The following is a 14,259-nucleotide window of genomic DNA, read 5'->3' on the forward strand; positions in this document are numbered from 1 at the left end:
AGCATGACTGGTGTTCTCTGATTAAGAGACTTAAAAAAAGAATTGATAAATAAACCCCAGCGTTGTGTTTGAAGCCTTGTGTTGTGTGCTTGTTTTGTTTCTCCACAGCGTCTGTTTGTTTGAATCTGTCAGATACAACAGAAGTGACTCTTTTATTGGATATTTTCAAGGCAGTAATCACCTCCGTTGTACAGATCATTAACTAAAGTACTGCAGGGAATATGAGAACAGGCTTGAGGTTTGGGTTTGAATCAATTTCAAGTCGCAAATGAAACGAAGCTGAGAATCACCTTAGCTCCAGGTCCACACCACACAATGTAATAATGTGTTTCATGCTGCAGGAGAGCCAGTCAGCTGGATAGCTCTGTCAGTAAAGCAGGGGACTGTGATTCCCACGGTAGCGGGTTCAAGTCCTTCATGTATATTCTTCTTCGTTCTCAAATATATTAATTCATTTTGACCTTTTGTGAGCTTGGTTTTAAATCCATTTCAAATCACGTCTCTCTCAAGCTGGTGTTTATGGCTCCCCAGGTCTACATCACAACATGTAATAATGCTTTGACCAGGCCCCTTCATAAGCAGGCTGGATAGCTCACCTGTAGAGTGTGGGATTCTGTTTCCCAGAGTTCTGGGTTCAAACCCACCAGGTGTTGATTGCATGTGCATATTCCTCTTTTTCTCTTCAAAAACATTCTCCTTATTGATAAAGCAAGTGCCACAAAAGCAGACAAGGTGGTCCAGTTGTCTGATCTGGTGTCCTCAAATGCAGTAAATGAGCCCCAATGTATTTATTGTACACAGAATGGATTGAAGCCGTGCTGTGCAGCTCAGTGTGGTGTTCGGCAGCTCTCTGGCTGGCTCTCTGGGTATATGAATTGAAGCCGTGCTGTGCAGCTCAGTGTGGTGTTCGGCAGCTCTCTGGCTGGCTCGCTCGGTATGGTTTGGATTCAGGCACCCCGTCTGGGCCTTTGAGCACGTCTGGTTTTTGTGTGATTCTCAGCACTCTGGCTGGCTCAGTATGGTTTTGGACGTGCATTACCTCTTTCCGCCACTGGGTGGAGTCTTGAGCAGACATTCAGCAGTAGTAGGTCATGACATTTCAGAATCCATAACCTCCTACTGCTGCAAGTATAACTAAGTCGTTTTTCATTTATTTCACACTGATTTTATTATTTTGTATTATTAAATGTTCGAGTTATGGGTTTATTAGTCCAATGTTGATATGCTGCTGCGTTTCAATGTTGTGTTTTGTTTGTTTTTTTAACTTTTTATTTTCAAAATACAAAAAGTGATATTTTCATGAAAAACATTCACGTTTTTTAAAAAAGTTTTAAAAACGCGCCCTCCAGTGGAATAATGAGGTATTGCATGCCAGGGTAATATATGTGTTATTCTTGGTGTATTTTCTTTGGCTTGCAATACCTCATTATTCCACTGGAGGGCAGTGATTTATTTTATTTTTTTAATTCTTAACATTTCGGCCACGATAGAAAATGCAATATTTATAACACACACGACCTGCTGGCCAGGCAGCTCAGTTATTAGAGCAGCGGACTCATAACCTCAGAGCTGTGGGTTCGAGCCCCCCTTGATTGTTAATGTGAAATGCATTTCCTGATTGCAGGCAGTGGATTTGTTTGCTTCTCTTGTGTGTGTTACACTTGGTGCACTGAGTTCAATTACTCAATTCTGTACTCTTTCATTTTTAAAGAATGAACCTTATAGACAATGTTAAACAGCCTCTCACCTCAGGCAGATGGATAGTACAGAGGTCTGCTTTACTACCTTTCTGTCTGTGTTACCACTGGGGGCCAGAATTCAAACCTAGGCAGATAAATTCAATGTGATGTTAAATGCCTTGTTTTATTTTCACAGAATCTTTGATGTAATGTTAAAGGTAAACTCAGCAGGCGGTCTGTGCTGCTGGTCTATTTCAGCATCCTTGCAACCCCTCAGCTGCACTCATGAAGAATTCAAATACTGGGGAGGAATTGAGAGAAGCTTTGAGAGCTTTCTGATTGGATTAGTTGGTGGAGCACTGGCCTCTGATTCTCTTGTCAGCTGATTCAAGTCACACTTGAGTTATGTTTTTTTTCCCTTATTTTGAGAAATATTGTTTCATTTACCTTATAGAGCTGCTGTATAATAGGGTTGGGTTTGATCATCCCTCCTCTCTTCAGTAACTCTGCGTGCGTGTGCAGTCTCTGACAAGGGAAGTGAATCTCATATACCAGGTTAGAGTGCTAGACTGTCACAAGCAGCCAGGTGGTGCAGGGGGCTAGTTCACTAGCTCTGCCTGCCTCTCCCCTTGGAGGTCTGGGTTCAAACCAGCTCACAGGACAGGTGAACTGAGTTTGAAACGAGACCCACAACACAGTGGCACAGCATGACTGGTGTTCTATGATTAAGAGACTTAAAAAAAATTGATAAATAAACCCCAGCGTTGTGTTTGAAGGCTTGTGTTGTGTGCTTGTTTTGTTTCTCCACGGCGTCTGTTTGTTTGAATCTGTCAGATACAACAGAAGTGACTCTTTTATTGGATATTTTCAAGGCAGGAATCACCTCCATGTTGTACAGATCATTAGGCCAGTTCAAGTCACAAATGACTGCAGCAGTACAGCTGGTAGGACGGCTCAGTTGGGAGAGCACAGGGCCCTGATTCCCAGGGTTGGTGGTTCAAACCCCGTGCAACGTGCTTGTTTTTCTTGTTTTTTTTTTTCAAGTTGGTTATTTTACCTTGTAGGCAATGTAAATCTAACTTCAAGGACAGCTGCTAGGTGGTGCAGTGGGGTTGGTCCCTGTGCTTAAATGCTCTTTACCTTGAAAGACTGGGATCAAATCCAGGCTGCAGATTGAAATCTTCTGTTTTCACAGCGCCTTGTAGTTTGAATCTGTTAAAGACATGATAGAAGTGACAGTTTTATTGGATGTTTCCAATGGTAATCTGCATTTTGTACAAATCATTAGTTAATGTACTGGAGGTCATTTGACAGAAGGCTAGAGCAGCTCTCTGCCTGGCTCAGTTGGTAGAGCACTGGACTTTGATTTCTAGGATTACTGCTTCAAATCCCACATGAAGCACAAGTGTTAATCCCTTAGTTTTAAAAAAATATTGTTTAGTTTAGCTTTTTATCAATAAGATTTGGCTTTGAATCCAGTTCATCACAAATGCAACGAAGTGGAATCACATTAGCCCCCAGGTCCACACCACACAATGTAATAATGTGTTTCACGCAGCAGGAGAGCCAGTCAGCTGGATAGCTCTGTTGGTAGAGCAGGGGGACTGTGATTCCCAGGATAGTGGGTTCAAACCCTTGTCAGAAACAGGTGTTTCATTTTCATTTTCAAACACTTTACCCTGTTTGATAGACTTGGGTTTACAGAACAGGACAAGGTGTGTGGTCTAAGTATATAAATAATAATATAAAGAGGATTATATAAGGGCTTCTGTGCAATGCTAGATTATCACAAGCAGACAGGTGGTGCAGTGGGCTAGTTCACTAGCATGCTGTGCTGTTCACGTTGGGGGACTGGGTTCAAATCCCGGTGAGTTCCTTGTTTGTTTTCAAAGACTTGGTTAATTTCTTATATAAGGCAATGAAAAAGCAGACTCCTCCATGGAAGAGAGATGGACTGGGTTCAAATCCAGGCGAGTTCTTTGCTTGTTTCAAAGAATGTGTTAATTGAGCTTATATATAGTGTGGATCAACACCCTCCTGTGGGAGCTGGTGGCGCAGTGGCTATGCTGATGGCCTTCTCTCCCTGAAGACGGTGGTTCGAATCCTGGTCCCGGAGGCGAGTTCCTGAGGTAAGTAATGCTGTTGGTTGTGAGTCATGGTGGTGGTTGTAAATCTGGGTGTTGACTGTAAGTAATGATGCAGGTTGTAACTAACGATGTTGGTTGTGTCTCCACAGACGGAGGAGGGCCGTGTGCCCTGAAGAGGAGCCGGAAGAGGGTGAAGAGGGGGCTTGGGCCCCCGGCCGTGGGGGGAGTGGAAGATGGGGGTGTTGGTACCAGAGAGGAGGAAATGCAGGAGGTGTAAACATGGGGGAGCGAGCAGGCAGGGATATTGCTTTTGCCCTGCTATCGGACAGGGACAGGGAAGCTTTAAAGACCTCTTATGTCCTGTAATTATCTCTAGCTGATAGGCCCTAAAGCAATGCTGGAGAAAATTAAAGGCAACATCCCTGCCTGCCTATGTTTACACCACCTCCTTCTTTTCCTCCTCTCTGGTACCAACACCCCCATCTTCCACTCCCCCCGCGGCCGGGGGCCCAAGCCCCCTCTTCATCCTCTTCCGGCTCCTCTTCAGGGCACACGGCCCTCCTCCGTCTGTGGAGACACAACCAACATCGTTAGTTACAACCTGCATCATTACTTACAGTCAACACCCAGATTTACAACCACCACCATGACTCACAACCAACAGCATTACTTACCTCAGGAACTCGCCTCCGGGACCAGGATTCGAACCACCGTCTTCAGGGAGAGAAGGCAATCAGCATAGCCACTGCGCCACCAGCTCCCACAGGAGGGGGTTGATCCACACTATATATAAGCTCAATTAACACATTCTTTGAAACAAGCAAAGCACTCGCCTGGATTTGAACCCAGTCCATCTCTCTCCCATGGAGGAGTCTGCTTTTTCATTGCCTTGTATAAGAAATTAACCAAGTCTTTGAAAACAAAGGAGGTATTCACTGGGATTTGAACCCAGAACCCCAAGTTGAACAGCACAGCATGCTAGTGAACAAGCCCACTGCACCACCTGTCTGCTTGTGACAACCTAGCATTGCACAGAAGCCCTTATATCACCCTCTTTATATTATTATTTGTATACTTAGACCACTGACCCCTTGTCCCGTTATGTAAACACAAGTCTATCAAACAGGGTAAAGTGTTTGAAAATGAAAAAGGAACACATACCCCTGACATGGGTTTGAACCCACTAGCCTGAGAATCACAGTCCCCTGCTCTACCAACAGAGCTATCCAGCTGACTGGCTCTCCTGCTGCGTGAAACACATTATTACATTGTGTGGTGTGGACCTGGGGGCTAATGTGATTCCACTTCGTTGCATTTGTGATGAACTGGATTCAAAGCCAAACCTTATTGATAAAAAGCTAAACTAAACAATATTTTTTAAAACTAAGGGATTAACACTTGTGCTTCATGTGGGATTTGAAACAGTAATCCTAGAAGTCAAAGTCCAGTGCTCTACCAACTGAGCCAGCCAGAGAGCTGCTCTATCCTTCTGTCAAATGACCTCCAGTACATTAACTAATGATTTGTACAAAATGCAGATCACTCCATTGGAAATATCCAATAAAAGAGTCACTTCTATCGTGTCTTTAACAAATTCAAACTACAAGGTGCTGTGAAAACAGAAGATTTCAATCTGCAGCCTGGATTTGATCCCAGTCTTTCAAGGTAAACAGCATTTAAGCACAGGGACCAACCCCACTGCACCACCTAGCAGCTGTCCCTGATGTTAGGTTTACATTGCCTACAAGGCAAATGAACCAACTTGGAAAAAAAACAAACATTCTAACCAATAGTCACTGTGGAGAAACAAAACAAGCACACAACACAAGCCTTCAAACACAACTCAGGTGTTTATTTATCAATTCTTTTTTTAAGTCTCTTAATCAGAGAACACCAGTCATGCTGTGCCATTGTGTTGTGGGTCTGGTTTCAAACTCAGTTCACCTGTCCTGTGAGCTGGTTTGAACCCAGACCTCCAAGGGGAGAGGCAGGCAGAGCTAGTGAACTAGCCCCCTGCACCACCTGGCTGCTTGTGACAGTCTAGCACTCTAACCTGGTATATGAGATTCACATCAAACCCAACCCTATTATACAGCAGCTCTATAAGGTAAATGAAACAATATTTCTCAAAATGAGGGGAAAAAAACATAACTCAAGTGTGACTTGAATCAGCTGACAAGAGAATCAGAGGCCAGTGCTCCACCAACTAATCCAATCAGAAAGCTCTCAAAGCTTCTCTCAATTCCTCCCCAGTATTTGAATTCTTCATGAGTGCAGCTGAGGGGTTGCAAGGATGCTGAAATAGACCAGCAGCACAGACCGCCTGCTGAGTTTACCTTTAACATTACATCAAAGATTCTGTGAAAATAAAACAAGGCATTTAACATCACATTGAATTTATCTGCCTAGGTTTGAATTCTGGCCCCCAGTGGTAACACAGACAGAAAGGTAGTAAAGCAGACCTCTGTACTATCCATCTGCCTGAGGTGAGAGGCTGTTTAACATTGTCTATAAGGTTCATTCTTTAAAAATGAAAGAGTACAGAATTGAGTAATTGAACTCAGTGCACCAAGTGTAACACACACAAGAGAAGCAAACAAATCCACTGCCTGCAATCAGGAAATGCATTTCACATTAACAATCAAGGGGGGCTCGAACCCACAGCTCTGAGGTTATGAGTCCGCTGCTCTAATAACTGAGCTGCCTGGCCAGCAGGTCGTGTGTGTTATAAATATTGCATTTTCTATCGTGGCCGAAATGTTAAGAATTAAAAAAATAAAATAAATCACTGCCCTCCAGTGGAATAATGAGGTATTGCAAGCCAAAGAAAATACACCAAGAATAACACATATATTACCCTGGCATGCAATACCTCATTATTCCACTGGAGGGCGCGTTTTTAAAACTTTTTTTAAAAACGTGAATGTTTTTCATGAAAATATCACTTTTTGTTGTTTGAAAAAAAAAAGTTAAAAAAAAAAACAAAATACAACATGGAAACGCACTAGGATGTAAACAGTGGACTAATAAACCCATAACTCGAACATTTAATAATACAAAATAATAAAATCAGTGTGAAATGAATGAAAAACGACTTAGTTATACTTGCAGCAGTAGAAGGTTATGGATTCTGAAATGTCATGACCTCCTGCTGCTGAACGTGTGCTCAGAACTGATCATGACATCATGCCCCTGTTTGCAGCGCTGGCCCGACCGTAAGGAAACAGCGGGGTGACTGCTTTCACATTTCAGCGTGAAATGGGCGTTTCACGCTTATTTAACCCTCCGCTGAATCTATATCACAAGGGTCATGGTGACCTGACATTTGCTTCACGGAGAAACAGCGACGCCCAGTGGTAGGATTGGCGCATTGTCTAATAGCGGCGATGGAACGCGCATGCAGGGTAAGCTTTAACCGAGCCGAAATAGCTCAGTTGGGAGAGCGTTAGACTGAAGATCTAAAGGTCCCTGGTTCGATCCCGGGTTTCGGCAAAGAAGGTCGGCCACCGTTTTTTAACTTACAATGTATTTAAATGTGATCAAACACAATGCCTGTCTTAATGTATGTTTGTGTTTTGGTTTGGAATTTTTTACATTTAAAGTAATGAATTACAATACTGTAGACAAATAATTTAGAAAACATTCATTTTAATAATACTTAATTAGGTAAATGCATGCCGGAATTCTTGTATAAGAGGATTTTTGTGTTATTATTATTATTGTTATTTATTTAGTTATTTTTTAAATAAAAATGTCATTTAAAAAAATGCAAGCCGTCCCTGGGTGGGCTTGAACCACCAACCTTTCGGTTAACAGCCGAACGCGCTAACCGATTGCGCCACAGAGACTGCGACACCAACGGCCGACAGTGAGGGGAAGTGAATCTCGACTAGCGGGCTTCCTGTCCCATCTCTCGTGTGATACCCTGTCCAGCCGCTAGATGGGAGTGTTGTATTAAAAATGATGTTGAAACGCCACAACGAACTATTTTTGAGACAAATGCCTGAAACAGAAATACTACCCAAAGGGAAGCGGGACTGAAATAAAGAGAATTAGATCAATCGCAATAGAAAATGAATAACGAATGACTATATCTCTCTGTATCTCTCTCTCTATCTATATGTAATAGTTATGTTTATCGTGTCAGAGTCACATTGCATCTAATAATGATGTCACATCTATAAAGCTCGTTTGAAGTAACCTTCCCGCTCCGTAAACGCAATACTGAAGTTTGAGTATTTCCTGCCATTATCCTCAGCCGAAATATCTCATTTGGAGCGCGTTAGATTGAAGCTCGTAAAGTCTCTGGTTTGATCCCGATGTTATAAATGATAGTGTCTCTGTGAACCACTGTCCTGGGTGGTCGGATTGCATAGGGACGTCACGCCACCTTCCTATTCGCCTTGTACTACAAGCAAATAACCTGTTCTAATTCATTCTGTCTGTCTGTCTGTCTGTCTGTCTGTCTGTCTGTCTGTCTGTCTGTCTGTCTGTTCTCTTGTATTAAGAGTTAGCTGATCCAGAGAAGTAACCGATCCTCGGTCTGGTCTCGACAGAAAATGGTGCTGTGCGTTTTTCATATCCAGTGTGTCACTTAAAATGATTCTTTGTGTTAATCATACTGAATCAGGTAAATGCGGGTCATCATTTTCGTAATTGAGTAGAACGTCTATTTCTTAATAAAACTGAAAATAAATCGCGTCCCTGGGTGGGCTTGAACCACCAACCTTTCGGTTAACAGCCGAACGCGCTAACCGATTGCGCCACAGAGACGAACTCGAGCAGAAAAGAGAACGAGCAGCGGAAATGTGAAGCGTCACCCGGCAGGCGAATCGCGTCCCCGGGGGAACACAGGCAGTGCGATTGAAGTGGAGGCTGCAGCTTCATTACTGCGCTCTCCTGGGGTCGCGCTTGTTTCTGGTTGTGTTGTTTGTAGATTAGAGAGTCTTTTCAACATTCCGAATCGATCTGAGAGGGAGAGAGAAGAGGGGCAAAGAGAGAGGGATAGAGAAGAGGGGCAAAGAGAGAGGGATAGAGAAGAGGGGCAAAGAGAGAGGGATAGAGAAGAGGGGACAAAGAGAGGGATAGAGAAGAGGGGCAAAGAGAGGGATAGAGAAGAGGGGACAAAGAGAGAGGGATAGAGAAGAGGGGACAAAGGAACATAACAGCCCCCTCACTCCTTCTCCCTCTCACGCCTCACACTCATGTTGTTTATTATTCAGGCGCTGATGTAAGCAGTCTCTCTCTCTCCCTCTCTCTCTCTCTGTTTTTACTTTGCTTTCTGCTGAATCATCTTATCAGACACTTTGAATTCCAGAATTCCCCTCCTCCTCCCCCTCCCAGGAACGACAAAAACAAGAATATGTTTGCTCAGACCAACCCCATCTGATCAAGTTGAAGTGCACACAGACTGCACTGGGAGAGGCAGGCTGTGTGTGTGTGTTCAGGTGCACACAGACTGCACTGGGAGAGGCAGGCTGTGTGTGTGTGTGTGTGTGTGTGTGTTTTCAGGTGCACACAGACTGCACTGGGAGAGGCAGGCTGTGTGTGTGTGTGTGTGTGTGTGTGTGTTCAGGTGCACACAGACTGCACTGGGAGAGGCAGGCTGTGTGTGTGTGTGTGTGTGTGTGTTCAGGTGCACACAGACTGCACTGGGAGAGGCAGGCTGTGTGTGTGTGTTCAGGTGCACACAGACTGCACTGGGAGAGGCAGGCTGTGTGTGTGTGTGTGTGTGTGTGTTCAGGTGCACACAGACTGCACTGGGAGAGGCAGGCTGTGTGTGTGTGTTCAGGTGCACACAGACTGCACTGGGAGAGGCAGGCTGGGTGTGTGTGTGTGTTAATGCTCTGGTCAGTGCTCCTGTGTGTTGTTCTGGTTATCTTGTGTCAGGGTGCATTCGTTTTGCCCGTGGTTTGCACGCTGCGGCTCGCTCTGTTAAACTCATTCGTTTTGGCCGTGGTTTGCACGCTGCGGCTCGCTCTGTTAAACTCATTCGTTTTGCCCGTGGTTTGCACGCTGCGGCTCGCTCTGTTAAACTCATTCGTTTTGGCCGTGGTTTGCACGCTGCGGCTCGCTCTGTTAAACTCATTCGTTTTGGCCGTGGTTTGCACGCTGCGGCTCGCTCCGTTAAACTCATTCGTTTTGGCCGTGGTTTGCACGCTGCGGCTCGCTCCGTTAAACTCACTCGTTTTGGCCGTGGTTTGCACGCTGCGGCTCGCTCTGTTAAACTCATTCGTTTTGGCCGTGGTTTGCACGCTGCGGCTCGCTCTGTTAAACTCATTCGTTTTGGCCGTGGTTTGCACGCTGCGGCTCGCTCTGTTAAACTCATTCGTTTTGGCCGTGGTTTGCACGCTGCGGCTCGCTCCGTTAAACTCATTCGTTTTGGCCGTGGTTTGCACGCTGCGGCTCGCTCCGTTAAACTCACTCGTTTTGGCCGTGGTTTGCACGCTGCGGCTCGCTCTGTTAAACTCACTCGTTTTGGCCGTGGTTTGCACGCTGCGGCTCGCTCCGTTAAACTCATTCGTTTTGGCCGTGGTTTGCACGCTGCGGCTCGCTCCGTTAAACTCATTCGTTTTGGCCGTGGTTTGCACGCTGCGGCTCGCTCCGTTAAACTCACTCGTTTTGGCCGTGGTTTGCACGCTGCGGCTCGCTCTGTTAAACTCATTCGTTTTGGCCGTGGTTTGCACGCTGCGGCTCGCTCCGTTAAACTCATTCGTTTTGGCCGTGGTTTGCACGCTGCGGCTCGCTCTGTTAAACTCATTCGTTTTGGCCGTGGTTTGCACGCTGCGGCTCGCTCCGTTAAACTCACTCGTTTTGGCCGTGGTTTGCACGCTGCGGCTCGCTCCGTTAAACTCACTCGTTTTGGCCGTGGTTTGCACGCTGCGGCTCGCTCCGTTAAACTCATTCGTTTTGGCCGTGGTTTGCACGCTGCAGCTCGCTCTGTTAAACTCATTCGTTTTGGCCGTGGTTTGCACGCTGCGGCTCGCTCTGTTAAACTCATTCGTTTTGGCCGTGGTTTGCACGCTGCGGCTCGCTCTGTTAAACTCAGCCACACTCCTCTTCCCTGCAGAGACGCACACGGATTATATTTAGCAGGAATTAGCCGCGGATCTAAGAATACCGTATGTAGGGCAGGTTGTCATGGAAACAGATTAGAAACCTGAAAAAAAGTTTATTTCACTCTAGCAACCCGAGTCAGAGAGGAAGTGCAGTCTAACAGGGGAGTAAAAAACTAAAAGGGGGTGCAGGTTTTGTGGGGTCCCCTGCGCAGTTCCATACAGCAGGGCACAGTGGCATTTGTAATTTTATTACAAGCAGCTTAAATCTTTTTCTCCTTCTCTAAACACTGGATACACGCATGGAAGAAGCATGAGAATGTCGCAGCAGGCAAGTTTATTTCTGCAAACATCCTCAACGCTCGTCGTAAATATTTCATCGCTGGCAAAACGCCCACATCATAGACCTTTGCACTTTGAAATCCCAGGAAGTTCCGGCTTCGTGTAGCACGCAGTGAGGACGTGCAGCCCTGGTAAAATCAGACAGACAGACAGACGGACGGTGTTGTGAGGGTGATACAGTGGTAGTGTGTGAGGAGGTAGGGACGTGTCACGTGATCAGACAGTGCCCCTGGAATGTTCAGGATGTTCAGTAGATGTAAACTTTACATTATGAAACATCTGTTGCTGTTGACACGTCCGAGGTGGTGCAGCATCATCAGAACGAAGCTGCCTGGGTCAGACGCTCGCTGCTTCACAGTGCTGCCCTCTAAGTGACCGTGAACCTCAGGGGTCGGAAAACAAACAAAACAGAACCCAAGCATGCAAATGGAGGCGTCTGCGGATCGTGTGCGGACTCTCAGATAATGGCCCTGATTCAATATGCTCACACTCCCGGGTCACATTAAAACCACATTATCCAAACAGCCCCTCGTTAGCCTGCCTCTTCTTTCTTTGCTTCTCCCGGATCAGAGCGTGACCCAAATCCTATTAAAGTTGGGATTGGCACTTTGCTCTGGGGGAGCGTGCCAGTGGAGAAGACCTTGACCCTCAAACCAGCTGCTGGGTTGAGGCCTCTAATCAGCTAGACTTTGTTTCTGATAGTTTTCCCTTGGCATGTCAGCTAGACTTCATTTCTGAGTTTTCCCTTGGCATGTCAGCTAGACTTCGTTTCTGATAGTTTTCCCTTCGAATGCTCATTTCTGCAGTCAGACAGACTACTGGCTCTTAACAATAACTCGCTACACCAGCTGCTTACCACAAACAACGAAGTCTATTATTTGTATTTTATTTTTGACATATACTGTACACACAGAAATTTATTATATATATATATATATATATATATATATATATATATATATATAAACACAGAGAGGTATTTCAAAATTGTCAAAACAATATGGAATGTTTTCTCCTCTTCTTACACCACCTCTTTACAATTTGAATTCTCCAAAAGTTTTCTCTTTCTTACTTGCTTTACAAAGTTATTTTAGTATTATTATTATTATTCTTTGTAGAAATATTTCAAATAAATAAAACATCTTTCTTTATGTCTGGATTTAGGGAAGGGGGGTAGGGGTGGGGGTAGAGCGCCCCCTGCCCTGGAAATGCCCTTTGAACTCTTCACAGAAAGTCCTTCCCGTCTGTTGAGGTGCTCACGTCCGTGTGTGAGAGAGAAGACACGGGGACAATCACACCCTCTCTCTCTCAAGAGTCTTTGTAGGCGGGTCGCTCCAAGTCCCAAAGAGCCCCTCTCCTCGGGGCTGCATTTATTTTCTTTTGGGGGGGGGGGGGGGGGGGGTTACGACGATGACAGGATGAAGATGGTTAGGGAAAGGGGGGGGTCACCTCCGTAACAAACAAAAAGAAAGAAAAAAGCAAGGACTGCAGCTTTAACTGCCACAGCTGCTCCTTCGTGTTTCATTTCTGGAGGGATAACAGCAGTGGTAGCAGTAGCAGTAGCAGTAGCAGTAGAGTACAGTAGCACAGAACTACAATCCTGGCCATCGCAATCCTTCCATTGGTTCTTTTCTAATATTACATTTTCTTATGCAGGTCGTTGTGTTAGAATGTGTTGTATCACCACTACCACCATCATTATCGTTATTGATGTCGTACAACACTGTCCTAGTAAAGAGTCTTAGCCCAGATTTTAGTCCCCGCTGTCGTCCTGCAGCTCTTTAATAATCTCTATCAGATTCTGGAGCCCGAAGATGTACCCCGTGTCCTGGCCCTCGTGGACCACGCTGTCCTCTCCGTAGTAGCGGCATGTGGTGTGCGCAAAGTCGATCATGCGCACGTCCACGCTGCAGGAGCCACCGCTGCCCCCCGGACCCCCGCTGCAGCCCCCCACCGCGCTTCCGCCCTGCTTGCCCCGGACTTTCCTTTGCTGGGTGAAGGCGAAGGCTCCCTCCCCACCCTCCTCCTCCTCCTCCTCCTCCTCCTCTTCCTCCTCCTCCTCCTCGCCCTCCTCTCCGCCGCGGTGCCGGGGCTGCTGCTGCACCTTCTTGCCGTCGTAGATGATGAGCAGAGAGCTGGAGTAGAAGCGGTACGACTCCTGGGCCTCCAGCACGGCCTTGAGCTCCGAGAGCTTGCGCAGGACCGGCTCCAAGAGCTCCCGCAGCAGGAAGCGCCCGTTGTGGAAGAACTGGAACAGCGCCTCCTTGAAGCCCGGCACCGTCAGCTTGCGCCCGTGGTACTTGTTCATGAACATCAGCTGCCCCGAGTCTGACTGGTACACCTGATAGGGAGGGAGAAGTCACTCAGGAAAACCACACACACTGAAAATGTACAAAGACGTACAACCCCCCCCCCCCATGGCTCAGTTTTATTAACGAAAAATAGCATTAGGGGTTGGACCCAAACAAAACACACTTTGTAAGTCAGGACAGTCCTGTATGCTGGTCCACACACTTACCTACCTCCCCCATCTCCCCTATCCCCAGTCTCCTCTCCTCTCCAAAACACTTACCTACCTCCCCCATCTCCCCTATCCCCCGTCTCCTCTCCTCTCCAAAACACTTACCTACCTCCCCCCCTCTCCCCTATACCCCTGTCTCCTCTCCCTCACACTTACTTACCTCCCCGTCTCCTCTCCCCTCCCTCACTCACCTCACCCTCTCCCCGTCTCCTCTACCTCACTCACCTCCCCCTCTCCCTCCCTCACCTCCCCCCTCCCTCCCTCACTCCACCCTCTCCCCGTCTCCTCTCCCTCACACTTACCTCCCTCTCTCCCCGTCTCCCCTCTCACTCACCTCCCCTTCTCCTCTCCCTCTCACCTCCCCCTCTCCCCTTCTCCTTTCCCTCGACACTCACCTCTCCCACTCCTCGTCTCCTCTCCCTCACACTCCCCTTTCCCCCTCTCCCTCTCCCTCACTCACCTCCCCCCTCTCCTCGTCTCCTCTCCCTCACACTCCCCTCTCCCCTCTCCTCGTCTCCTCTCCCTCACACTCCCCTCTCCCCTCTCTCCCTCACCTGCATGCCACAGACTCTCAC

At 46.7% G+C, this 14,259-nt stretch overlaps 1 protein-coding gene and 3 non-coding genes across 5 annotated transcripts in view; 1 reads left to right on the top strand and 3 right to left on the bottom strand.

The window, feature by feature from the left end:
* The first annotated feature begins 7,185 nt into the window (after positions 1-7,185).
* On the top strand, positions 7,186-7,258 carry trnaf-gaa (transfer RNA phenylalanine (anticodon GAA)). The gene has a single exon. It is a non-coding gene; the product is annotated as a tRNA-Phe (tRNA).
* Positions 7,259-7,540: 282 nt separating this feature from the next.
* trnan-guu (transfer RNA asparagine (anticodon GUU)) lies at positions 7,541-7,614 on the bottom strand. The gene has a single exon. It is a non-coding gene; the product is annotated as a tRNA-Asn (tRNA).
* Positions 7,615-8,465: 851 nt separating this feature from the next.
* trnan-guu (transfer RNA asparagine (anticodon GUU)) lies at positions 8,466-8,539 on the bottom strand. The gene has a single exon. It is a non-coding gene; the product is annotated as a tRNA-Asn (tRNA).
* Positions 8,540-12,776: 4,237 nt separating this feature from the next.
* Positions 12,777-14,259, bottom strand: part of LOC117412274 (inositol hexakisphosphate kinase 2) — a 25,215-nt gene continuing 23,732 nt past the window's right edge. For both annotated transcript variants that reach the window (XM_059000059.1, XM_059000060.1), the window contains 2 exons: positions 14,239-14,259; positions 12,777-13,504 (listed from right to left, as the gene is read on the bottom strand). The exon at positions 14,239-14,259 is cut by the window's right edge and continues 155 nt beyond it. In XM_059000059.1, coding sequence (XP_058856042.1) covers positions 12,917-13,504; positions 14,239-14,259 — 609 coding nt within the window. In that variant the 3' untranslated portion in view covers positions 12,777-12,916. The remainder of the gene's footprint in view (positions 13,505-14,238) is intronic.

This window comes from Acipenser ruthenus, chromosome 25 (assembly GCF_902713425.1).
Source record: "Acipenser ruthenus chromosome 25, fAciRut3.2 maternal haplotype, whole genome shotgun sequence".
Taxonomy (NCBI): domain Eukaryota; kingdom Metazoa; phylum Chordata; class Actinopteri; order Acipenseriformes; family Acipenseridae; genus Acipenser; species Acipenser ruthenus.